The sequence below is a fragment of the Heptranchias perlo genome, chromosome 12 (assembly GCF_035084215.1).
Source record: "Heptranchias perlo isolate sHepPer1 chromosome 12, sHepPer1.hap1, whole genome shotgun sequence".
NCBI lineage: Eukaryota > Metazoa > Chordata > Chondrichthyes > Hexanchiformes > Hexanchidae > Heptranchias > Heptranchias perlo.
Genome location: NC_090336.1, coordinates 56,834,844 through 56,861,495, shown reverse-complemented (window position 1 = coordinate 56,861,495; position 26,652 = coordinate 56,834,844). Strand labels below are relative to the sequence as shown.

The 26,652-nt window shown below is 40.1% G+C and overlaps 1 protein-coding gene across 1 annotated transcript in view; it reads left to right on the top strand.

Moving 5' to 3' along the window:
• LOC137328049 (golgin subfamily B member 1-like) overlaps positions 1 to 25,468 on the top strand; it is a 73,387-nt gene extending 47,919 nt beyond the window's left edge. The window contains exons 20-30 of the mRNA XM_067994156.1: positions 435 to 603; positions 1,450 to 1,554; positions 2,582 to 12,922; positions 13,426 to 13,601; positions 17,153 to 17,312; positions 18,461 to 18,613; positions 18,764 to 18,928; positions 20,007 to 20,104; positions 22,308 to 22,442; positions 23,254 to 23,368; positions 24,533 to 25,468. Of these exons, the coding sequence (XP_067850257.1) occupies positions 435 to 603; positions 1,450 to 1,554; positions 2,582 to 12,922; positions 13,426 to 13,601; positions 17,153 to 17,312; positions 18,461 to 18,613; positions 18,764 to 18,928; positions 20,007 to 20,104; positions 22,308 to 22,442; positions 23,254 to 23,368; positions 24,533 to 24,691 (11,776 nt within the window). The 3' untranslated portion in view covers positions 24,692 to 25,468. The remainder of the gene's footprint in view (positions 1 to 434; positions 604 to 1,449; positions 1,555 to 2,581; positions 12,923 to 13,425; positions 13,602 to 17,152; positions 17,313 to 18,460; positions 18,614 to 18,763; positions 18,929 to 20,006; positions 20,105 to 22,307; positions 22,443 to 23,253; positions 23,369 to 24,532) is intronic.
• Positions 25,469 to 26,652: the final 1,184 nt, after the last annotated feature.

Sequence of the window (26,652 nt, the reverse complement as noted above, 5' to 3'; positions counted from 1 at the left end):
GGATTTCAGTTCCACATTCACCTGAGGAAGGAGGAAGCCTCCGAAAGCTTGTGGATTTTAAAATAAAATTGTTGGACTATAACTTGGTGTTGTAAAATTGTTTACAAACATGTATTGGAGTGTAACATATTCCAAACCAGTGAGTATGAGTTGCTTTTTTTGTTTCCTTTTTACTGCCAATTATCTCAAATCTGTGTCCTCTGGTTACCGACCTTTATACCGGTGGAAACAGTTTCTCTTTATTTACTCTATCAAAACCCATCATAATTTTGAATGCCTCTATTAAATCTCCCCCTAACCTTCTCTGCTCTCAGGAGAACAAACCCAGCATCTAATTTTCTTTGCTGTCCTATGTATATTTTGGGTAACATAACAAAACTTTAAGAAGTAGAATCTGTTGTGAATTAATGTGTGATATTGATGTTAATTTCTAGAGTCAGTGACAAGAAAGACTCCCTGGAAACTTCACTCGTGGAAAAGGAACAGATGTTGGCGGAAGCCTTAGCAAAACTGCAACAGATGGGTACATTAAAGGAATCCCTGGAAACCCAGGAAATAACCAAACGAGACCTTACTGGAAAACTATTGCATACTCAAGAAAATGTAAGTATTCTAACATAGCCATATACTGCTGTATATTGAAGAGAGGAATCAGGTTTGATGAATTGACAATTTTATTTATTTGTTTTATACCTTTTGAAGCATGAATCTAGGTTTTGCTTTCAATTGGCCAAGCTGTTTATAATGTAAACCGAGAAGAAGATCTTCTCTTTGATCCGTGTCCTTGACTGAGCCTTCAGTCTACTCTTCCCTCATCAATATTCTTCATTTCCCTGTTTAGTATCTACCTCACAGTCTTAAGTGCTCTGTAACATTCTCTTATGTGAGAAGTGCCATAAAATTGCAAGTTGTACTCTCAAATTACCTTTGCAATGTAATTCCTTCTCTTTCCACAAAATCTCATCCCTCTGTATTTTCATATGCTCATGTTTTGTTATTTAAGGCTTGCTGCAAAAACAAATTCAATTGATTGTAAATTTGGATAAATTCAGTATCCACTTTCCATTAACTACTGTAATTGTAACTCTGGAATTTTCCTCACTCCTGAATCTGAAATCCGAATCAATTTAAAGAGGAGGAGAGTAAATGATCAACGCAAATTTCACTCATCAATCCCTTGTACTATTAATTAAAAAGTCTGCTTCTCCTTTAGCCTCTCCTGTAGCAGGCTTCTCCTCCTCACAAACTGGGTTTTTCTCCTATTTTGTCGGATGTGCAGAGAGCAGAAGGAGAAATCCCAAATCTTTTTTTTTGCATGTAAAGGCAAGCACAAATATTTTCTGTATTAATTTTAAAAACAGTGCTTCTTGTCTGTACTTTCCCTCTTCCATACTATGTTTAAAAATGATAGGTATTTAGGAATGCATTGTTCTGTTTTTTTTTTATTAGCTGGGAGATGTTATTAAGAAATGCAGCGTTTTTGAAGTAGAGTGTACCGACTTGAAAAATATTGTCCTGGATCTCACAGAGAAGCTTTCTTCAAACAAAGAAAAAGTATGTCATTTTCAAAAATATGTAACCAGATGAATTGTTAATGTTTGAATAGTGAGGCTATGGAGAAAGAGCAGGGGAGTGGGACTAATTGGATAGCTCATTCATTGAGCCGGTACAGGCACGATAGTCTGAATGGCCGCCTTCTGTGCTGTAAGATTCTGTGATGCTATTTGTTGATGCACCTTGCTGGATGGCAATATAGTTTCAATTTAATTATAATAATTTGGGGCATTTTAAAATATATCTATTGTGGTGGTAATATTTGTTTTAAAAATGCACATTATGTATTTGAATACGACCATGCACTGTTTTCTTCACAGTATTTTGCTGGCGATTGGTGATTATGATGAACCAATGTTCACTGCAAGTATTAGTGGTGTGATTTCAAGACACCATTAAAATCCAGAGAAATGGACAGGTTAAAAATATACTTGAAGTGGTGGTAATTCTTTGCAACAGACTGTTCTTTAAGAAGGGGGATCCTGATGGTGAGACTCCCTCTAAGATAAATGCATATTTAAATAGAAATGAGTCAAACAGGATTTGTGAATGTGGCACAGGATTGCTTTCTGACCCATAGTGTTGCAGCTCACTAGGAATACATAGAGTGGGAAAAATGTCTTTACTCCAAGTGTGACGAATGTTTAGAACAACCTACTAGCTGAGGTAGTGCAGAGCCATTGGAGATATTCTAAAGAGACTGGATGCTGCAGTCGGAGAGTAGAGCTTTAGAAGTATGAGTTTTGACGGGCCATAGGACCAAATTACTTTTTCTCATTTTTGTTACTTTTAATGCAAATTTTTGATTACAGAGAGACCTTTCACTGATTTGGTTTTGCTTCTTGTTTAAATGACCCTAATGTATGGCCAAGTTCTTTAATCATTAGTAATTTGTGCAAAATGAAACAAAAACAAATCTGTTTTTCCCATTTGGGTTTGTTATAAAAAGCACAGGGTGACAAATCTACATGTGTTTGTATTGTCATTGACTACACTGAAAATAAAAATCTTTCTTTGTGACATTCAGGTACAGAAACAGGAAGTTGCGATGGAAGTTCTGCGTCAGGATCTAGATCAGACAAATGACGATCTAGAACGACTTAATTCAAGCCACTTGGAGGAGAGAGCCCGCCTCATTGATGATTTGCAAAGCTGTGAAAGAGAGATTGACTCACTTAAAGAGGCCATTGTGGAGAAGGAGCATGGAATGACTGTTCTTTCTAAGAGTGTGATGGAATATTCAAAGCAGAATGAAACTTTGAAAGAGCAAAATAGATACAAGGAGCAAGAGTCTGGAGAACTGCAAGCAGCTTTAGTTAAAGTTGAAAGGGAGGTCATGTTGCTAAAGAAGACTCAGTCTGTTGATGAGCAGGGCAAAAACACCAACATTTCTTCACTTGTAGATCAACTTTCTAAAATGGAGTCTGAGCTCAGTAATGCTAGAGGTGAAGGCGAGGCCAAGGGGGAAGAGATTGCAGCTCTAACAAAGCAGATTAGAGAAAATAATGATACAATTCAAAACCTGCGTTCAGAAGTACAGAAGCAGAATATATTAAATCAAGCTCATCTGGTGGAATGTGAAGCTCAGATTTCCTCACTTGAAAATAAGGTCACAATAAGCACTCAGAAACTTCAGGAAACAAATGCTGCAAGCCAAGAAGAAATTGAAAAACTAAAGGCTCAGTTGGCCGAAAGCAACTTGGCAAAAGAACGACTAGATAGTTCGCTCCAAGAGAAAGAGGGTAAAGAACAATATTTAGAGAATGAACTGAAAGCTTTGAAGAACCAGTGTAACAGCCTCATAGCTGGGATAGTTGGGAAAGAAGAAGAGCTCGTGAAATTATCCAAACAACTTGCTGAACATAAACTAGAAGCTGAAGGGAGACTGCAGGAGAAGCTGGATATTGTTGCCTCTTTGGAGCAAAGGCTTCACACTGTTGAACAAACAAATTCTCAACTGATGCAAGAAGTACAGGCTAAAGAAACTGAAAGGAAAGATTTAAAAATGCAAGTGGATGAGATGACCAGATTGATGACCGACTTACAAAACCAAATAAAAACACTTCATACGACAAATGTGCAACTACAGGCAACGGTGGGAGATCAAGTTCAGAGCCTTTCATGGCAGGCTAAACTTGTATCTGAGTTAAATGAGAAAACTGCTAATACTATGGAAATCAAGTTCAGTTTGGAGAGTCAGATGGAAGACCTGTCCATTGAAAATGAAAATCTCAAGGAGACCCTAAGTAATAAAGAAAATGAACTTTCAAAGAAAAATGATGTTGTGCAACAGTTAGAAAATAGATTATTGTCCAAAGAACAACAGATTTCACAGTACACAAGCACAATCTCCCAGCTTCAAAAAGAAAAAGATGCATTAATTCCAAAGTTAGAACTTCTAAAGGCTTTGGAGCAGAGGGAGGTAACAGTGGAAGAGCGGTTGCATGAAAAAATAAATGAATGTAACTTGTTGAAAAGTCAAGTTTTAGAGCATCAAAAAGCTACTGAGCAAATTCGAGGGCAAGTGCAGTCTCTGACAACACAGCTCAAAGAACTTCGGCTTTTAAACACTGAAAAGGAGGATGCACTGAGCACTAAAAGTATTGAATGCACCTCACTCCAAGACCAGCTTAGCAAAGGACAAGAGGCATTGTTGCAGTTACAAGATCAGTTTCAGGCAATCAGTATCGAGCTTGGGGAAAAGGATGCGGCTTTCAAAGAAAAGCTATCTGAATGGGATGGCCTGCAGAAAGCACTAAGTCAGTATCCGCTTACTGCTAAAAACTTAGAGAACCAAGTGCAAGCATTGACAGAAGAAAGAGAAAAACTCAGGCAACGGTTGAATGACAGCGAATCTCTCCTAAGCAGTAAGTCCATCGAAAGTCGCGACCTGCAGGGACAGCTTGGCCAGAAAACTGACACGATTGTGTTGTTGCAGAAACAAATGGAAACACTGAATATTGACAGAGAAAGACTTCAAAATGAAAATAAAGATTTGCAAAGGTCTTTAAGCAAGTGGACTGCTGATCACGATCAACTCCAGAGAAAGGTGATTGACTGCGAGTCTGCAGCTGCCCTTGTACAGGATCAGGCACAAATACTCTGCACTGAAAACTGCAAACTTAAAGGTGAACTTAATGAGATGAACGCTGTGGTGCACAGTAAATCAGACGAGATTACAGCCCTTCAGTGTCTCATGTCAGAAAAGGTTGGAATGATAACCTCACTGAATGAAGAAGTCAATGTCTCAAATGCTGCGACTGCGAAACTTAAATTGGAACTTGAAGAGAAGCAAGTCTCATCGAATCAGCAGGCAACGGTGCTGCAACAGTTGCAAGCCAAAACGTTACAAGGGGAAGGGCAGTTGAGCCATTACATGCAGATAATTTCGCAGTTGCAAGATCAGGTACAAGTTATGATGCATGAAGCCTCTCAGCTGGAACTAATGCTGCAAGGGAAAGAGACGGCCCTTCAACAGCAAACCGATGAACTTGGACAACTCCGTAGAAAAGCCGCAGAGCACGGGGTACTGGAATTGCAATCCGTAGAAAACATGGGAACCATTTCCAAACTTCAACACCAAATCCAGGACATGACCGTTAAATCTCATGAACTCAAGCGCACCATTGAGGAAAGAGACACACTGCTGGTGTGCAAAGTCGAAGATTGTGTCAAAATCAATGCAGCGCTTTCTGAAACCAAGGATACTGTTTCACAGCTGAGAATGCAGCTGGCAGCTGTGGGCTCTGAAGCTGATCGGCTGAAGATTATTATTCAGGAAAAGGAGTTAGCTCTGTCGCAAATCAAGGAGAGCACCGCAGCTTGCAACAAAGAGTTGATGTTAAAGGTACAGACAAAGGAAACTGAATACGAAGCACTTGGTGAAAAGTTTATTAATCTTGAACATTTATTTTCACAATTGAATAATCAAATAAATCTACAGAATTCGGAAATAAACCAATTGAAAGAGGTTCTCGCGCAAAAGGAGGCTGCAATTTCAGAGCAGAGAAAACTTGTAATGAAATTGCAAGACAAAGCAAGCGAGAGTGATTTGTTAAAATCGCAATTCACTGAGAGTACAGAGCTGGTTTCCCAACTCCAGAGTAAAGTGCAGAACATGCTTTCTGATTCAAAACGACTTGAACAGTTACTGCAAGAAAAAGACACTGCTTTTAGCCATCTGCAGGAAAGTTATGCTGCACAGTCTGAACAGCTCAAGGAAGTTCAGATAATGCTTCGTATGAAAGAGGAAGAACTAACAGGACTTCAGACAGTACTTTGTGAAAAGGATGTGAATATTCAAGTTACAGAGAGTGCTGCAAATGCTTTGATGATTGAAGTTGAGTCACTGAAAGAGGAACTGCAAAAGAGTCATGTATCATTAAATGACTATGCGAATATTTTGCAGCAAAAAGATGAAATGTTTGCTATTACTCAAAAGAACATGGATGGCCAGATTGTAGCTCTAGATGCACAAAAGATGCAGTATAAGGAAGCTATAGAACAGCTTGAGATGGTTAATCAGGATTTGAAGCAAAAGGATCTCGCCCTTCAGAAGAAATACTTGGACCAGGCACAGCACACTGAGAATCTTGAGTTCGATCTGAAGACTTTGAGTGAAAAATCATCTCAAGACAATCGAGAAAAAACAGTGCTGATTGAAAATCTTAATCAGCAGTGTGTACAACTCATTGAAGAAAATGCGCGATTGGATCACCAAATTAACATCTTAAAGATTGAAAGGGAAGAAGTGAATGCATCGTACCAGAAGCAGTTACAAAAGAGATCAGATGAATTGCAGGTACTTGAAGAAAAGTTTGCAACAATGTGCGATGTTAGGGAGGAGGAAGTTGATGTTACACAAAGTATGAAGGGTGAGAATGAATGTCTTCAGAAACAGGTCAGTCTTAAATCAGAGGAAATATCAAAACTGAAATTAGAAATTCAAAAGTTAGAGCAAAATCTGACAGAATCAGAAAGGAAATGGCTGGCAGAATTTGGCCGAGAAACTGAGCAAAATAGTCAGCTGGCAGAAAAACTGAGCAATTTAGAGAATCAAATACAGTCAAAAGATGTTAGAATAGATGGCTTACAAAAGGCACTAGATAATTTGCAAGAGACACTTTGTGAACAGTCGTCTGTATTACAAACCAGTGCAAATCGCCTAAAAGAACAAGAAGCACTGGCATCAGACTTTGGTCAGCAAGTTGTTGAAAAACAGTCTAGACTGGATGAGTTGTCAGTTTTGGTTTTAAGCAATGAAGCTGCAGTGAGTGAGTTAAAGCAAATTCTATTCGAGAAAGAAAAAGAGATTGAAAATTTGCAAAATAGCATTTCAGTAAGCGAAAAGGGTATATCTGAAATTACAGAAAGCGTGGCTAATAAATTAATGACCTTTGAAGCGGAAAAGCTTTCACTCCATAACGAGCTCAAGCAAACTAAATTAAGTCAACATTTAGAACTAGAAGCTTTCCGAGGACAAGTAGCCGATCTTCAGGGGATGCTGGAGCAATCACAAGCTGAACTAAGAAAAAGACAAAACGTTTTAGATGAAAGTTTCCAACAAACTAGTTCAGTACAGGAGCAATTCCATGCTTTGGAGCAGGAACTTAAAAAGAAGACCCATCAGCTGGAGGATGCAGTCAAGGACGGGGCTGAGCATTTTGATTCCCTGCAAAAGAAAGAACGAGCGGGTCACATACTGACTATGCAAGTAAACCAGCAGCAAGAGTTGGTGACTTCTCTCAGTCAGCAGCTGAGGGACAAGGATGCTTCTACTATGCAGCTTACAGAATCCATATCGAAGGAAATGGTCAAAGCAGCAGAACAAGAAGAACGGTTGACTGATCAAATACAAAAGCTTAAGATGCAGCACTGTCTTTCTGAAGAAAAGATAGACAGGCTTACACATGATCTTGAGGAGCACAAGAAACGACTGGAGCAGCAAGAAATTCTTGTAAGTTCAAAGGAAATCCAGTACCAAGGCACCGCTGCCAAAAATGAACAGTTGCATTCGCAAACCCAAATGCTGACAAAGGAGAGGGACCTGCTCAAAAAGAAGTTTCAAGCTGCTCTACTAACTAGAAGGGAACTGATGAAGAAAGTTGAAGAGCTGCAACAAGGAGCTACTGCTATCACTGAGAAGGACCAGCAAATTGCAGAATTGCACGGCAATTGCAGAATGCTTGAAAGTCAGACACAAGAATTGACCTCTGAAGTGACGAGTGGTCAGAAGCAGATTAAAGAACTCGAAGTGCACCTTGACATTCTTAAACAGCAGCTGGTGGAAAAGGATGGTGATATAAATATTCTCAGTGAGACCCTTTCTGGAAAAGAAACCTTTCTGGAACAATTGCAGAAAAATGTCAGTAAATGTGAAATGGAAAAAGAAGCCCTTTCTGTGGAGTTGCTCCAAACTGTTAAAGAAAAAGATTCCTCGATAGCACGACTCCAGTCCGTTTTGAAAGAAAAAGAGACGGCATTTGAAGATGAGCGCTGTCAATTTAATTCAAACCTTGAGAAACTTAAAATTGCGGTGTCTAAAAAACCAGAACATTCGAACACAGAATTGCCCAGTCGAAGTGAAGCTCGGATGTCTCCTGGAGATGTTAATGCTGGTGCCGTTGAGGTCGTCGACCAACTAAATACTCTCAAACAAGAAAAAGAACACTTACAAAAGAAACTTCAGGCAGCTCTTCTGGCTCGAAAGGAAACCATCAAAAAGGCTCAGGAGAAGGATAAACACCACAAAGAGCAGCTGTCGCAACAGAGGGAGGAATACAACCAAATTTCAGAAATGTATTTCATGCAAACCAAAGAGTTAGAAAATGTTAAAGAGGAACTAGGTGCACTCCAACATTCATATCAAACAAAGCTAATGGAATTTGAGTCTAATGGAGAATTAATAAGGACTCTGCAAAAGCAGCTGCATTCTGTTGATGCTATGCTTAATGACAAAGAAAAGACATTGGCACAGCTTAAAGTTCAGCTTGAGGGACAGGAGAACAAAATGCTTGCTGCCTTAGGTCAGCAAGATGAAGTTCAGATCCTTGAGAAGAAATTAGCTAGCATGGTTGCCACTTTAGCAATTAAAGATGCTGATTTGAAAAACCTTGAAGGTGATAATGACCAGCTTCAGCAAGAGAAAACAGAATTAATATTACAGTTGGATAGTGCGCAAGTTAGGATTGTTGACAAATCGGAAGAGGCCCAAATGCTGAAGCATTCTATCGTCAGTCTAGAACATCAGCACCAAGAGGAAAAGGAGAGTCAGGCTGCAGAAGTTAGTTGGCTCCAAACTCAGTGGAAGTCAATCCAAGCTGAAGCTGAAAGTCTCAAAATTGCTCTGGAAGAAACAATAAAAGATAAGGAGAATTATTCTCGCACTCTAGAAAATTCAGCTGAAGATATGGTTTGTCTCAAAACACAACTGCTGGATTTACACAGAGAGAAAGATCAGATCCAAGCCCAGCTGACTGCCTTTCAGGGGGAGAATGCAGAACTCAAATCGGTATTGAAACAAGCTTCCCAGTCTCGGAAAGTAGTTGAGGAGGAGAGCCTGCGCACGAAGCAAGTATTGTCTGTACAGTCAGAACTAGCGAAGGTGCATGAGAATTTACAAGAAAGAGATAACACCATAAAGTCATTGGAATGTACATTGTCTGAAAAAGAGAAGCTCGTAGAGGAACTGGAATTGCAAATACAAAAACAATCAACATTTTATGAAACAGAAAAGGAAAGAACAAAGGCTTGTACCATCGAAGTTCAACAGAGGGCAGCAGATAATCCTGAGGAGGGCAAGTCTAAAGAGCTGATTCAGAGAAAGCTACAAGCAGCGCTAATATCCCGTAAAGAAGCCCTGAAAGAAAACAAAACTTTGAAGCAAGATATTAACGCTTTAACATCAGAAAAAGAACAACTTATTTCCACAATTTCTACCCTTGAAAAGAGCTTGGCTGAAATGAAGAAACAACTCGAGCTCTTACAGAGAGCAACTTCAACACACCATGAAGAGAAGAAAAGGCTTCTTTCTGAAGTAGACAGAGTATTCACAGAAAAGCAGAACTTAAATGCTGCATGTACAAGTCTAAAGCATATGCTAGAAACCGTGACTCAAGAAAAGCAAGCCTTTTCTCACCAGCTGAATTCATTGAAAAATTCCCAGGCAGTAGAACTGTCAGAGTGGAAGGCAAAACACGACGAATTAAAGCGTGACTACGAGTCACTTTTGCAGTCCTATGAAAACATTGGCAATGAAATGGATAAGATGAGACAGATAGTTGAGACAGCAAGAAAGGAAAAACAAGAAGTAGTTTTCAAACTCCGTGAAGTTGAGGCGGAGAGGCAAAATTTTGAGAAACAGTTTGAAGAGGCAAGTGATCAAAATGAAAAAATGAAGGACAAAATGAGAAAGTTTGCAAAATCTAAGCAGCAGAAAGTTCAGGAGCTTGAAGAAGAGATTGAAAGAATTAATAACGAGTTGCAAACAACTTCTGCTGCAAAGCAGAGCCGCACGAGTGAATTGTCTGTCCAATACAATCAGCTCCGAGAGGAAAACAGATTACTAAAGCAAACGTATGAAAAGCTTAAGGTGGAGTTTGACAGAACTCAGAATGAGAAAGAGCATTTACTGAAGGAATTTAACTCGTCTACATCTATCCTCGAGGAGCTGCAGACCAAGAATGCCTTTTATAAGTCTGAATTACAGTCCCAAATTGATAACAAATCCCGAGAAAATGAGTCATTATCTTCAGAAATACAGTCCCTGCAGGCTAAGCTCATAGTCAAGGCAGGAGAGATTCACCTTTTGGAGCAAGCAAGACCATTGCTGTCTGAGCAGCTACGACAGGTGCAGTTATGCCACAAAGAGGAGAGTAATGCAAAAAATGGTACAATTGTAAAACTTCAACAAGATGTAAAAGCTTACCAGCAAGAGACTGCTAACTTAAATGAAAAAGTCAAAATTTTAGAGGATGATAAATCTCTTCTCCAGGAAGAACTTGAAAATGCGCAAGAAATGTCTGACAAGGTCAAAAGTGAGAGAGAGTATCTGGAGGCGGAATTGCTTAAAAATGCTGACCAGATCGATCAGTTGACGGAAGCATTGAAGACACTTCACCTGCAAAATAATTCACTTGTAAACGAATTAGACTGCTTCAGAGAAGAGAAACGTCATTTGGTCAAAGAAAAAGAAGCTCAGGAAATAAAACTGGTGAAAGAATTTGAGGAGAAGCTGCAGTCTGCTCAGAGAGGTAAAACTCAGTCCAAGGGTGAAACCAAAGAGTTGCAAGAACTGTTAAAAGAAAAGCAACAGGAAATAAATCAGTTACAGAAGGACTGCATCAAGTACCAGGAGCTAATTTTGGACTTGGAACGAGCAATCAGAACATCGGAAACTGCCCGAGAAGAAATGCGAAAGAAACTAGAATCTGCGACTACAAAAGCCTCCAAGTCTGAAGAGCAAGTCAAACTTGTTCAAGAAGAACTTGCTTGTTATAAAGTCTTGCTCAGTGACACTAGAAGCGAAGCCGATGGTGTTCAGACGCAGTGTTTAGGGCTAACAGAGGAACTAAGGAAGAAAGAAGAGAAGACAAAAGCCCAAATTACTGAAAAAGAGAAGGAACTTCTTATGATTTTGGATCAGCAGAAAACAATTCATCAAAAAGAAATCGTGAATTATCAGGACAAACTGGATTTGTTGGAACGGGACAAAGATAGGGTGGTTGCCGAACTCTTAGAATTACAGGCTGAACTAAATGGCCGAGATCTGCTGATTAAAAAGCTTCAGGGTGAGTTGAATAACAATTTGGCTAAATTGGCAGCATTCACAAAATGTATGTCCTCTCTTCAAGACGATAGAGACCGGATTATTGATCAAACCAAGAAATGGGAAACTAGATTCCAAGAGACTATCCAAAGTAAGGAAAATCAAGTGCAAATAAAGGAAGAAATGTTACAGAAACTTCATGAGGAAATTAAGGTAAAATCATTCGACCATCAAGAGCTCCAATACAGAACTTCAAAGTTGGAGCAAACAATAAATGAACTTACTGTGAGCAGTAAAGATGCAGAGATAAAGCATCAGAAAGAAATTATGAATATGAAAGAGATTATTTGCAAGCACTCAGAAAAAATCGAAGAGATGGAGGAGTCGTTAAAAGAAAAGGAAGCAGCCTTATCCAAATTGTCACAGGAAAATAATTATTTAAGCACACAGCTTTCTGATATGAGTCACTCTGTGACCAAGTTGAAAATAGCAGAGCAAACACTGGAAAAAGAACTGACAGAAAAACAATCTGAAAGTTATCAGCTTCAGTCTGAAAATGAGAAATTAAATGCTGATCTTCAGAAGCAGGGTGCCATTTCCCAGCAGCTGAAATTAATGCTATGCAATAAAGACGCAGAGATTTCTAAACTTGTGTCATCAAAAGATGGTGAAATTTCTGAGTATGTAGCAGAAATGCAGGGACGATATAGAGAGCAAGTGGAGGACTACGAGAAGAAGTTGAAGATTCTCCAGCACGATAACCATAAAGCAGCCAATGAAGGGAAAGAATTGCAGGAGCAGATTGACAAAAGTAGAGAAGATAAAGACAAAGCTATTGCCAAAATGGATGCTTTTACAAAATCGATGGCTTCCCTTCAAGACGACCGGGATCGCATCTTATCAGACTACACGCAACTAGAGAGGCGTCATCTCGATATGCTAAGTCAGAAGGATTGTATCATTCAGGAGGGTGCAACTGAAAACAATGAACTTAAGCAAGAGATCAGACATTTACTCAACCAGATGGATGACCTTAATTCTGAAAATGCAATGCTCAAAGCACAATTGATTAAGTACAGGGAGGAGCTTAACCAGGTCTTGTCCTTAAAGGATAATCAGTTAAAGGAGCTTCTGCAAAAGCAACTGCAGCAAATTAAGAACCTTGAGAATGAAAAAAGCAGCATTGAAGAACAGAGGAAAGATGCAGAGAGATCCCTTGAAAAACGTAATGAAAGCATAAAGTCCTTACAAATAGAAAATGAGCGAATTATGGAACAAGTTGCAGAGCTCAAGACTGTTACTATGCACACGAAGCAGGATAAATCTGAAGTGAATGAGACAAAATTAGTTCTGGAACTTCAACAGAAACTTGAAGCTAAAGCTCTGGAATGCGATGAGCTCAAAAAGGAAGTAAATATTAAAAGAACCAATTTAAAGGAACTTGAAATCAAACTTATTGATGTTGAGGCTGCGGCCAAGACAAAGACAGAGGTTGAAGCGTCTGAAAATGTTGTTGGAATGGTGAGGGATGAAACTGAAAGAACTGAAGAAAAATTGGTTGGATTGTCAAAAGATTTGACGACGGAGCAGAGACTTTTGGATGTCATAAATGAGAATAAGGAGCTTACTTTTCGGACCGAATCTTTTGAGAAAGCAGTGATGGCTCTACAAAGTGAGAGAGACAGACTTATAGAGGATGTCCGGCAACTCCAAATCAAGCATTCAGATGAACTCAAGGTAGAACGTTTCAAATGAGAGTTCATTGTTCTGTGCACTTCAAGCCCTATCTTAGAATTGACTTTTCTATTTTGGTTAATGAAAATGCATTTTTAAATGGAGTCATCTAATGATATACAGAATAATGGGGCTGCCTAGCAACTAATGGGTCAGGTAAAGAACCATTGCAAAGGTACTAAATTTAAAATATAAATTGAGGGTTAACCCAGTCATGACATTGCTCTGTGACAACAAATTCTGTGTACAGTTAATACATTTCTATGTTTAAATTATTTTTTTAAGACAAAGGAAGAACACAGAAGACTTGTAGTCATGTTTTACATTCATGCTTCCATAAAAATTGAAGATTATTTTCACTTCCCTTTCAGTTAAAAGGGGTTGTTACCCTCAAAGAGCAGAAATTATGGAGCAGTAACGACCCCTCCGAGATAACATGGTTCAGAAATAAGGTAGAAGAACTAGAAAAACTACTTCAGCAAGCAAAGTTGCAAGAACACACTGAGCAAGATCTTTCTTCCTGCCAGAATGAATTGGCTGAGCTAAGGTTTGTTACTATTTACGTTAGAATTTCAGTTCTGTCGAATGAATGATAAATGTAAGGTTATCCACTTTGGTTGTAAAAACAGAAAGACAGATTATTACCTGAATGGTGATAGATTGGGAAAAGGGGAGGTGCAACGAGACCTGGTGCATTCAGGTGCAGCAAGCAGTTAGGAAGGCGAATGGTATGTTGGCGTTCATTGCAAGAGGATTTGAGTACAGGAACAGGAATGTCTTACTGCAGTTGTACAGGGCCGTGGTGAGATCACATCTGGAGTATTGTGTGTAGTTTTGGTCTCCTTATCTGAGGAAGGATGTCCTTGCCATGGAGGGAGTGCAACAAAGGTTTACCAGACTGATTCCTGGTACGGCAGGACTGATTTATGAGGATAGATTGGGTCGACTAGGCCTATATTCACTAGAGTTTAGAAGAATGAGAGGTGATCTCATCGAAACATATAAAATTCTAACAGGACTAGACAGACTAGATGCAGGGAGGATGTTCCCGCTGGCTGGGGAGTCCAGAACCAGGGGTCACAGTCTCAGGATACGGGGTATGCCATTTAGAACAGAGATGAGGAGAAATTTCTTCACTCAGAAGATGGTGAACTTGTGGAATTCTCTACCACAGAAGGCAGTGGAGGCCAAGTCATTAGGTCATTAGATGTATTCAAGAAGGAGATAGATATATTTCTTAATGCTCAAGGGATATGGGGAAAAAGCGGGAACAGGGTACTGAGTTAGACGATCAGCCATGATCATTTTGAATGGCGGAGCAGGCCCGAAGGGCCGAATGGCCTACTCTTGCTCTTATTTTCTATGTTTCTATAAAGAAGATGCATTTATATAGTGCCTTATTACCTCCTCAGGACATCACAAAATGCTTTACGAACAATGAATTACTTTCAAAGTGTAGTTATGCAGGCAAATGTGGGAGTCATTTTGCACACTGTGACTTCCCATAAGCAGCAAATGAATGAATGATGAGATATTTTTCTTTTGATGGTGTTGGTTGAGGGAGGAATATTGGCCAGGACACTAGGAGGACCCCCTGATCCTCTTCGAATAAAGCTATGGCATCTTCCACATCCACTTGAACAAGAAGAGCGGCTCTTGGCTTTAACGTCTTATCCAAACAATTGCACGTCCAACAAAGCAATGCTCCCTTTACATAATGTGGAGATCTTTGGGTAAGCGTTCTCCAAGGCGGCCTTCGAGACACACGACAACGCAAAATCGTTGAGCAGAAATTGATAGCCAAGTTCCGCACCCATGAGGACGGCCTCAACCGGGATCTTGGGTTCATGTCACGCTACACGTAACCCCACCAGCGGAAAAAAGTTATCTGTTTTTAATACAACTGGTCATTCTCTCTCTTTCTCTTCCTTTTTGGATGTCTCTCTCTCTCTCTCTCTCTCTGTCTTTGGGTTCTGACCGTTTGTATATTCAGTTGTCTTGTATGTAATGTCTCTCTGTCTGAACACTATTCAACTCCTTTGATTGCCTTGATAACGGGCAGTTGGAAAGATTATCTGTAATCACCAGGCATTGTTCTCTGACTATATATGCGGTACCTTTCATGGAATCCCACACTCACCTGACGAAGGAGAAAGCCTCCGAAAGCTTGTGATTTTAAATAAAGCTGTTGGACTATAACCTGGTGTTGTAAGACTCCTTACCCTTTATAGAGCACTGGATTGTCAGCCTAGAACCCACAACCTTCTGACTCTGAGGAGAGAGTGCTACCAACTGATGATTAATATCTGCTGTTATAAGTTTTATGTGAGCAAGGGGGAATTCAGTGTGTAGGATTGGTCAATGTAGAAATAACCTTGAATTACAAACAGTTGATTACCATAAATCAATTTTATATAGAGGTGATTTTAATACTTGGTTTAGTTTCGGGACCTAGCCTACTGGTTTGCATCTCTTTTTTTTTAGAGAACTTGGTTTGTATTTCAGTAGTGCAGTTTCCAAGGTTGCAGCTGATTGATTAACTGTTCAGTCCCCTGTGATGTTATGGTCCTGAAAAGGCACTGTTGAAATGTAAACCAAATTTTCTAAGCAGGGGTACAAACAGTAGGCAAGTTCTCCAAGCAGCAGCAATGGCCCCAGGTAGAAAATCACAGCTGACTGATCAGTTATTCATTAGCGGCAATGTTGTGACCTTGGCTCTGGGGCAAAACGGAGTGTCGCCAGTTATCAGGTGAAGGGCTGACAGAATAAAAAATCTATGTATCAAAGGGCCTTATTTGTGTGTGTGTGTTACTTGCACTGTGATTTCATTCATTTAAATCAGCTCCATCGTAGTAATATTGATCACAAGTTTAAAATTAGACTTGAACGACAATACTTGAGCCAGGGATAACCAAGTGAACATTTTACATTGGCTGATATTTTGTTTAACAGTGGCAACAGTCCTGTAATGCTGAACCTCATTCACCTGAACAAATATCTTCCATGGACTGTGGCATTAATCTTGGCTGGCTTGCAATAATTAATATCTCTTCTGAGATCAGGCCTCGAGACAAATGAGACTGCTAGATTGTGGGCAAGATGGTGTACATTTTGGGAAGCCTTGCATGTAGTAATCCTTTGAAATTATCTATCCTGTGAGAAGTTTTTGCAAACACTTGTAGGAATGCAACTTAAACTGTTTTATCTGAACTTAATTGTTATGCCATTCTTCAGCCAATTAAATTAATTTCAAATGTTATGACATTTTCAGAGATTTATACCAGCCATTAAGTATATTGCATTACAATGTGACAGATGCACCATTGAATGGATTAACATTTACAAGGTCATGAAGTACACAGTAACCAGATGATAGCTAATTGTTACCATTGGAATGAACTTTGTGCCATCTTAGGGTATTCCTTGCCTTTCTACGGGTTTAATTTGTTTGTTGATTAACCATCATAGATTATTTTTTTTAAACAGCTTATGCCTTTGGCTTATGATCTCTTTCGTGTTCCAATTTTTCAAAAGGATGTTCATACCAGAGATAGGATGATTAATGATGTATAAGTAATGATAATTATATGAGAGAAAAAGGAATAGAAGGATATGTTGATAGGGTGAGATGAAGTAAGGTGGGAGGAGGTTCATGTGGAGCATAAACACGGGCATAGACCAGTTGGGCCGAATGGCCTGTTTCTGTGCTGTGTAATTCTATGTATACAGGCCAGGTGGCAATCTATTATCTGGAATGCTTGGCTCCAAATCTATAACACTGAATGGAACAACCCTTCAATAACATCAATTATATGTGCATACAGTTATTTAGGCAATGTTTTGCAACCAAATCTTGCTTGCAGCAATATCAGTTCAACACCACATTGAGCTAAGGTGCTCCATTATCATAATGTATCTCATGTAGCTTCTGTTTTGTTGGCAATGTTATTACATATTCAACATTACTCTCCATCCCTTCCATGAGTTGCATGTTCATTCTCACTATCAATAAAACATGGAATCAATGTGAAAGGTCTACCTTGTTTAATTTCCAGATTTAAAGACTAAGTTGGTACACTGTTATTTTACATCTTCTAGATCGGAAAAGAACCGCCTGCTTTCAGAGTCTAGAGCTGTCAAAGAGCAGTACCTCATAACGGTGGAAGACAAAGATAGACAAATTGCAGAACTGAGGAAATTGAACCAGGAAGTGTGGAGTAGTGAATTGGGAAATGTAAATAGTATGTACCAGATAAAGGTAAGCATTTAAAAACAAATTCATATTTTGTTTGGACAAATGACTCACTTTAGAGGTTTCATCACCTTCCCAATGGTGATTTTTCCCCATTCTGATACTCCAGTTTCAGAACTTTTTTTCTATTGCCAGAAACAATAAAATTAATCAACCATGAGTCACCATCATTGAAGGCATTCCTATTTTCTCCATTTATATGCCTGTGTGCGCAACATTGGAGCCGGCTCTGTGCCACCCGCCATATTGGTATAGGCATCAAAAGAGGTGTCCAGGACCCTTGCCTGAAATACGCGTTACTGTGCATATGCAAATAGGAGTCCTAATGTCTGTTTTATGTCCCCTTCGTAAAATTGGGCTAACATGCAGCCTAAAATGTAAATGGACCACTTAAAGGGACCGCTGCAAACCGCCACCAAAAAGGTAAGTTTTAAAAAAATACTTGCCTAATTATGGGGCCGGGAGGTGCAGGAGTGCGGTTCCTGGCTCCACATCAAAACTATGGGCTGCTGCCGGCCGCTGCTCACCACCCCCCCCCCCCCTCCCCTTTTTAAAAGTAATTTTGCATGTGTGACAGTGCGATACCTGAAGTGTGATGGACACAACTTATTTCAGCTTTACTGTTTCTGGAATGTACAGTTATCCAGAACTCTTTATAATTCTTCAGCCAAAGTAATTTAGGTCATTTAATTCCCTAAAAATTAAAGCAAACTATTTCTCTATGTATAGTCTGTTAAACATAAATGTATAGTTAATCCAGGCAAAGAATTCCCATGTACCAATGTGCCTCCCATTAAATAGAATTACTGATTGTGCATAACATACCTGTTATTTGGATTTTAATGCCTATGCATTAATAATCAATTGCCAATTTCAACCTAGAGGCAGAACCCTAATCATTTTTCTGCAAAATGTAGACTTTGTCCATTCAGGGTTTAACTCAAAAATGATTAAACTATTGGTAGAAAAATTATTTCTGATCTGCAGTTTATGGAAATACTAGCCACAGTTGGAAAAATTTTAGCAAACTAGTTTTTTGTTTTTGGGGCTTCAGTTGCATCCTTGTGTGTAAGTTTACGTGAGTGTCTATTGTGTCTGATATGCTTCAAAAGCATTAAAATTAAACATTTTAAAATATTATGTTTTTAATTTAGCCATTAGAAACTGTATCCTTGGTGGGCAACGAGAATGTGGCTGAACAAGTGAAGTCTCTCTTAGTAGAAAAGAAACAGCTGCAGAGTGAAGCTCTGGGCTACCTGCAAGAGATTCACCAGAAAGAATTGCGATTCCAGCAGCTAAACAGCAAGGTAACAGGATTTTCATAGTTATGATGTTCATTCTAACACGTTTCATTGCAGCCTCCACATGACTATAAATTTAATTTGAAGGATGCCGAGACTGTTGCTCGTTTGTGAGGCTCTCTAACTGATCAGTTCTTCACTGTTTCGCTGGTACAGGTTATGCAGTGCATTGAAGAGAAAACAATGTTATCTAATCAACTAAAAGCAGTGTCTCAGACTCTGCGCGATACCCAGTTGCGTTATGGGGATCTGCAGGATCGGTACTACAGACTGGAAAGACAATACCAAGCTATGCGCTCTTCTTTCCAGAATGAAGAACAAGTAAGTGGAGTATAAAATGCAGTTGCCATGTCAAGTTACTTTTTCTCATTTTCTAATTTCCTTCCTAATTTAAAAACAGTTTTAAAAAAAAAAAATTTGAAAAGAATAAATTCACAAGGTAGAAAGAGTAAAACTTAAAAGTAGGATAGAGAGAATAGGAAAGAACTGGTAGGATGAGGAAAATGGGGGCTACAGTGCAAACGCATGTTTTTAAAAAATGTAACAATATGTTTTGTGTTGTTGGTGTTGTGTAGTTTAATACGTCTAGATACTCTTTAAAAATAGTGAGTCGCGCAGCATTCATTAGGTATTGCACCTGAAACCGGTGCTGTGAGGGTCGCATTATGTGACCCATTAGGTACAGTTACGTGACGGCCCTTGTCTACCGACCTTTAATTCCTCCTCAGTCCCATATACAAGCTTTCTGTTGGGGCGTACCATATACAATTCCCACCTAATTGGTGTCCGTTGCTCCCATGTAACTTCAGCGCACTATTCGGAATTTAAGCGACTTCAGCCCTCGTCCGTTTTCCTCTCCGTTTGGCATTTCCTTTGAAGCTTGTCTCAAGCTGATTGTTGCACCTTACATACGCTGCTGTTCTTACTAAACGTGTGGCATGAATTTTAAAGCCACCTGTAAATGAAGCCTCACAAAGCTTCCAAGCAAGTAGTCGCAATGCTTGATTCTGCTACCTAACTCTCATTGTTACCTGCCACTTGTCAGACCAAGCGTGGATGTTGGCCAAGCCATGCTGCAGGCAGGATTTGTGAATGGAGTTGAATATTATGGACTCGTCAGCAAACAGCCCCACTCCTGACTTTATGACGGAGGGAAGATGGTTGAGCCGAGGACGCTGCATTGAGGAACTTTTGCAGCGATGTCCTGTGGCTGCGGCGATTGACCTTTGACAATCACGACCACCTTCCTTTGTGTCAGGCATGTTTCTAACCACTGGAGGGCTTTTCCTTTGATGCCCATTGACCTCAATTTTGCTACGGTTCCTTGGTGCCCTAAATTTACAGACAGTCAAAGGGATAATTAAAATTGAAGTCTCAGCTTTTCTTGGTTGTGTTGTAGGATGAAGCGAATGAAGAAGTTCCACCAGGGGCTCCACAGGAGCGTGCCAGTGTCATCGTGGAAATTGACAACTTAGAGCTGAACGAGCTACGGAGGAGGTGAGAACTATTTGTTCTGCATATTTACAGGAAAAAAGGGCACAATTAATTCATCTATTCAAAACCCAAGGAGGAATTTCATCGATTTGGAAAAATATATATGTATTTTTTTCAAATGATTGAGAGTTTGGTGGAAAAATAAATTAAAGTTCTGTAAATTCTCCAGAGATGGTTTTCTGGAGGTGTCAATTTATCAACTCCTTTACGACAAATAATTAATCACAGCAAAATAAAAAATCTACAGTGGTTAAAGTGCAAAGGAGGATGAGATGCCAGAGATACAGCAAAGACTAGAGATTAGTGAATGAGAGGAGCTACAGGAATTAGTGTAAGCAGAAAAATTGTAATGGAGAAACTTGTGGGACTGCAGACTGATACAGTTTTTACCTGAGCTTTCAAGACTGAAATAGATAGATTTTTGTTAGGTCAGGGTATCGAGGGATATGAAGCAAAGATGGGTTAATGGGGTTGAGGTAGAGACCAGCCATGATCTAATTGAATGGGGTTTGATGGGCTGAATGGCCTACTCCTGTTGCCAATGTTCCTATATTCCTAAGGGTATGAAAAGAAATAGGTGAGGAAATTGGGGATGTCTTCCTGATAATCTCCCAAAGCTCACTGGTTTTAGCTATAGTACCAGGAGATTGGAAAATAGCAAAATCTTAGTTGAGAAGGGACAACTAGGTAACTACAGCCCAGTGAGCTTAATGTCCTTTGTGAGAAAATTGCTAGAATCTTCGTGAGGGAGGCTGTTAGTACAGAAACAATTTGAGGCATTTAAAAGGGATATAGGTACCAGAAATAAGTGATATCGGGACTGATTCTGCGATCAGGCACTCCCAGAGAGCGCAGATTGGTAAATTGTGAACCTGCCGCCCCTCACTTTCTGCCAATCAATTTTAATAGATGAGAATTAGGGGCTCTGAATCCATGATTCCTCGACCTGCACTCCCTGGAATGCCCGTTCATGGAATCAGTCCTATGGAGAAAAGGCAAGGCAATTGAGATCAAAATGGTGGAGGTGCCATGGCTAATATAAGGGCAGAGCTGATGGGCTGAATATCCTTCTACTTGCCTCCTTGTCAGACACCTTCAGTGCTAATCTATCATGAAGCATCATTTTGTGCTTTTAACTGATATTTTGCAAAATATATTGTACTTTGTGCAGTGCCTGACATTATTTGAAAGTTTAGGATTTGTAGATTTTAATGAAATTTGCAAAATACTTTTAAATGTACACAAATCTTAAGAATCTGCCGAAATTCCAAGGACTTCACTGGCCCAGATACGGCACCGTCTCTTTGCAGTGATGCAATTCTCAGTGATTGAAATAATGAGCACAACTTAATGGTCGTTGCACAATGACAGAGAGACAGCGAAGATTGGAGATTAATGAATGACAGGAGTTTAGAGGAATTGGTGTAAGCAGGAAAATTGTAATGGAAAAACTCATGGGACTGAAGATTCTGACAGTTTCTACCTGAGGATATTAAAAGCAATAGGTGTGGACGTGATTCAACTAAGTTAAATTACAATTATCAACCAAATATTTTCAGGAAGTATCAGCTTGACTCCATTGGTAGTACTCGCCCATCTGACATTACTGTTCTGAGGGAGTGCTGCATGTTGGAGGGACTGTCCTTTGAATGAAACGTTAAACTGAGGCTCCATCAGCCTGGTCAGGTGGAAATGAAAGATCCCATGGCACTATTCGAAGAAGAGCAAGGGTGTTCTCTTGATTACCTAGCCAGCATTTAAAATAAAATATATTACTGGTGAATTATCTTATGTTTGTTTGTGGGACATTGCTGTCTGCCATGTTTGTCTACGAAACAAATGCGCCTGTACGTCAAAAATACTGAATTGGCTTCAAAGCACTATGGGACATCCGGAGGATGTGAAAAGCACTAACTGTATAAATGCCATGATGTGGAGATGCCGGTGATGGACTGGGGTTGACAATTGTAAACAATTTTACAACACCAAGTTATAGTCCAGCAATTTTATTTTAAATTCACAAGCTTTCGGAGGCTTCCTCCTTCATTTACCTGACGAAGGAGGAAGCCTCCGAAAGCTTGTGAATTTAAAATAAAATTGCTGGACTATAACTTGGTGTTGTAAAATTGTTTACAATTGTATAAATGCCATGTACGTTCTTTTCCTGTCGCCCGTCAGTCACATTTTTTTATCGTTGATGATCTAGGCTTGCAGAATCGGACCAACGTAACGATTCTGCTCACCAGGAGCTTTCCCAGTTGGCAGAAATGCTGGCAGATGAAGAGCTACGGAGAAGCGCTGCAGAGGAAGCATTGATAGCAGCTGAAGAAAGGCTTAAGGGGTTAGTGCTAAAACAGAACCTCTTCCATTTCAATATTCCTGCAATGATATTGCTACCCTGCCTTTCCGCATATCAATCGCATTTGTTATTTTTTAAATGGTTCTTCATTATCCATTTGAAGAATGAATGAGCATATTAATGATTATTAGGGGGTGTCATTACTTTACAGACACCAGACTCAGAGTGATATCTGAGAATGCAATGTGCATTCCAACAGTCCAGAGTTACTTCACGGCATCTGAGATTTTGCCCAATGAAGAGCGACCTCTGTATGCGTGTTTGTGTGTAGAATCATAGAATCTTACAACACAGAAGGAGGCCGGTCGGCCCATCGTGCCAGTGCTGGCTCTCTGGAATAACTACCAAATAGACCCACTCTCCTGCTCTTTCCTCAAGGCCCTGCAAATTCTTCCTTTTCAAGTACATATCCAATTCCCTTTTGAAAGTTATTATTGAGTCTGCTTCCACCACCCTCTCAGGCAGCGCATTCCAGATCATAACAACTCGCTGCGTAAGAAAATTTCTCATCTCCCCTCTGGCTTTTTTGCCAGTTATTTAAAATCTGTGTCCTCTGGTTACCGCCCCTCTTGATGGCAGAAAGAGTTTCTCTCTGTCTACTGTATCAAAACCCTTCACAGAAAGATCCACTGTCTGCAGAAAGCTCCACTCCTCCAATAGCTGATCTTAAATGTGAGCAGAGGACCCAGTGGAAGCTTTGCTTCTCCCCGGTCTTTGGTGTCGGTGGATGTTTTGAAGAAATTGCATTGATGGTAGGGGCTGTTTTTGGTACATGTTGCTCTTTTGTTTCTAGTCTTGATATGCCTCCTGCCAGACTACCACCCAGAGAGTACACCATACAACTGGAATCGGATGAAGAACGTGAAGCCTTGATCATAGATCCCAGTGAACACGTAGTGGTACGGAAGGTATGTAACACCATTCATTTCATCACTTTTCAGCTTTGATCCAGTTTGCTAAAAGTACCTCCCCCTCCCCAACTCATTGCCTTCCCTCCTCCTGAGAAGGTGCTGACTCGTGCTAGGATACAGTTCCACAGGTACCTGCAGCCCTCCAGTATCTCATGCAAATGGCCATTCTTCAAGTGAGTCTAGACGGTCTGTTTAGGCCAATTATTCACCACGGAAGACATTACATCCTGTCTTTGCCCAACATCAACCCAAACTTACTTCCCCCACCGCACTCCTCCCTCGCCTTTAGCCTGGGAAGCCTGAGATGTCTAATTCAGCAGCACAGCTCCCGTCACGTTGCTAGCAGTCAGCTACTAACCCATGATTCCAATATTCCTGTTACCCAGAGAAAAGAACATGATAAATACTCGGAGATGTAATGATGGGAAAATTGTACAGAAGAAAAATGCAAATCAAAATTGCGAGCCACATTTTAAAATAGCAACTTTGCTATGCTCATCACCAGCAAAAAAAACCTATAATGGTAAAGAGCCTTTCAGTAGATACAAACAATGGGGTAAAATTTCCCTTTGTCAAATAAAATGCATTTCACATGTCTTTTTGGTTCACCTATCTTCCTTTCAGTGCCCCCATCCTACATTTGCCACACAGGCATACGTGTCCTCCTCCAGGCCTTTGCAAACGTGCTTCTGTACCTGTCACTAAGAGATTCTCTACCACAGAAGGCTATGGAGGCTAAGTCACTGAATATATTTAAGAAGGAGCTAGACAGATTTCTGAGACACAAAAGGCACCAAGGGGTATGGGGAGAGCGCGGGAATATGGTATTGAGATAGAGGATCAGCCATGATCATATTGCATGGCAGAACAGGCTCGAAGGGCTGAATGGCCGACTCCTCCTATTTTCTATGTTTCTATCCCAAATGTCCCGTGCGAGCTCTGGAACTGCCTCTCCCATCTTCTGACAGCCTGTCCAATTTAGAGAACTGTTCCAATTACTTGGAACTGATACCCTTCTTCTCAATGGCACGGCAAATTGGTGTCATGCATTCAGGGACCAGGGAACCATTAGCGAAGCTTCCCTTCAATTATTTTGAATTAATTTTAAAATGTTTTTACATAACTGTTGGTTAGCTTCGACTCTTTATTTCTCTCTCACAGGTAAAGAGAGGGGCCCTGTCCTTCAAGAGGTGGCTGCGTGGCCGAAGTCTGTACTGCTCAAAGCTAATAAGTTCGAGGGCCAGATCACGCTACTTGGTCTTTGCGTATTTTGTGACACTACATGTTCTCGTTTTCATGTGCCTGACAGGACTTTTATAGATGCACTACTTTGACCAGTGGGGTAAAAAAATAGCTGAATAGAATACGTGTTCATGGGGAGGGGAGAGGGGTGATTTTAACCGACCCCCCGTCGGGAAACTGACTGGATCGGGTGCAATGCTGGTTTTTACGTCCCGCCTGATTTTACTCTCCATTGAAGTCAACGGAGAGTAATGTCAGACGGGGTGTAAATACCGGTGTTCCACCCAATCCTGTAGGTTTCCTGCCCAGCGAGTTAGGTTATAATTACCCCTCTATGTTCATGAAAAGCTGCTAATGAGTTGAGCACTGATTACAGTTGTATAAATTCTTTTCATATTAAAGTATTGTATGAAGTGTATTGTCCAAATGTGTTTATAACTGTCCAGTGATATTGTAAACCGGGTTTAAAATTGTAATTGTTCGTCTGCTATTGAATTCCAAAGGTACTCTGCTATAAACGGTTATATAATAGCTGCATTATGTAAAATTGTGTATATTTTCTGATGTGAAAAGCAATATTATTTAACTCTACCGTCAAAGAGGTAGGACAGCTGGTAAAGGTTGAAAGATTATTTTTATGTTTGGAAATGCAATTTGTAAATCGAAATGGTGCAGGTAGTTAAAGAAAAACACTGAGGTCACTTGATAGTAATTTAAAATGCAGTGTTACTCTCACCTTGATTATGGCAAGATGGTTTGCAATCAGGGTGCAATTTAGAAACACGTAGGTTTTGAAAATATTATATATGCTGATTTCTTGTTTGAGAAAAAGTTTATATTAAAAGTTGAAATGCATCAAGTACTTCTTGACTTTAATTGCATGAATTTTTGTTCAAGGCTGGGCAGGAAAGCGTCATTTTCCAATTTCAAAGCTGGATTTAAACTCTGGTTTATATTATCTTCCCAGTCCTCAGTATAGCTCTGCTTTGTGGTCATGGATCCATTTTTTAAAACTTGTGTTAAATATGATGTCTGTTCAGCATCCACTTCTCGTGGTATGAATGGACTCTGTCTCCTGATCGCTATCCTGTGAAAATGTGCGAAGATCAAGTGAGAACAGAATGGGGCACAGTCGTGATACCCTCCTCTCTCCACTGTTGAATACCCTGTTACAATTATTGTCCAGGCTCACACATCAGTAATGGCCACTCGGATGCTCCCTGCCTTTGGATTCTTCTCCGGCAAAGAGTGAGCACCATTGGGAGAGAAAGGGAAGGGAGAAAACTGGCAGGAAAAAAATTGTGTAAGAAATCTCATCACTTAGTATAGCTTTTAAATGCTTTCCAAAGGGGTTTAAAATCTTTTCATTAGTGATTGGAAGAGCAGGTCCCCAAGAGAGATGTCGTTGAATCATAATCTGAAGATCTCAGATCGACATGAGATTCTTTTGCACCGATACTGTTTCAGGTTATGCTGGAAAACATAAACTTCAGAAGTGCGAGATTGTTACATAATTTGATGCAAGGGCCACCAGAACCTCCTTATGGTGGAACGATATCTGAGCCGATGATAATGAATCCCTTATGCCAATTAACATCAATTGGGTTTGACTTTGCCTACTTTAGGGGAGTTTGGGATGTCCAACATGGAACTGGTTAGTGCCTTGCCCAAGTAGAACTTAGCATTTGCTCTTACAAAGAGTCCACTAGGACACCACCAGCTCTTGACTATTGACCACTTCCACTCCAAAAGCCTCTGAGATTTTTTTTATTTTTTTATTCGTTCACGGGATGTGGGCGTCGCTGGCAAGGCCGGCATTTATTGCCCATCCCTAAGTGCCCTCGAGAAGGTGGTGGTGAGCCGCCTTCTTGAACCGCTGCAGTCCGTGTGGTGACGGTTCTCCCACAGTGCTGTTAGGAAGGGAGTTCCAGGATTTTGACCCAGCGACAATGAAGGAACAGCGATATATTTCCAAGTCGGGATGGTGTGTGACTTGGAGGGGAACATGCAGGTGGTGTTGTTCCCAATCGCCTGCTGCT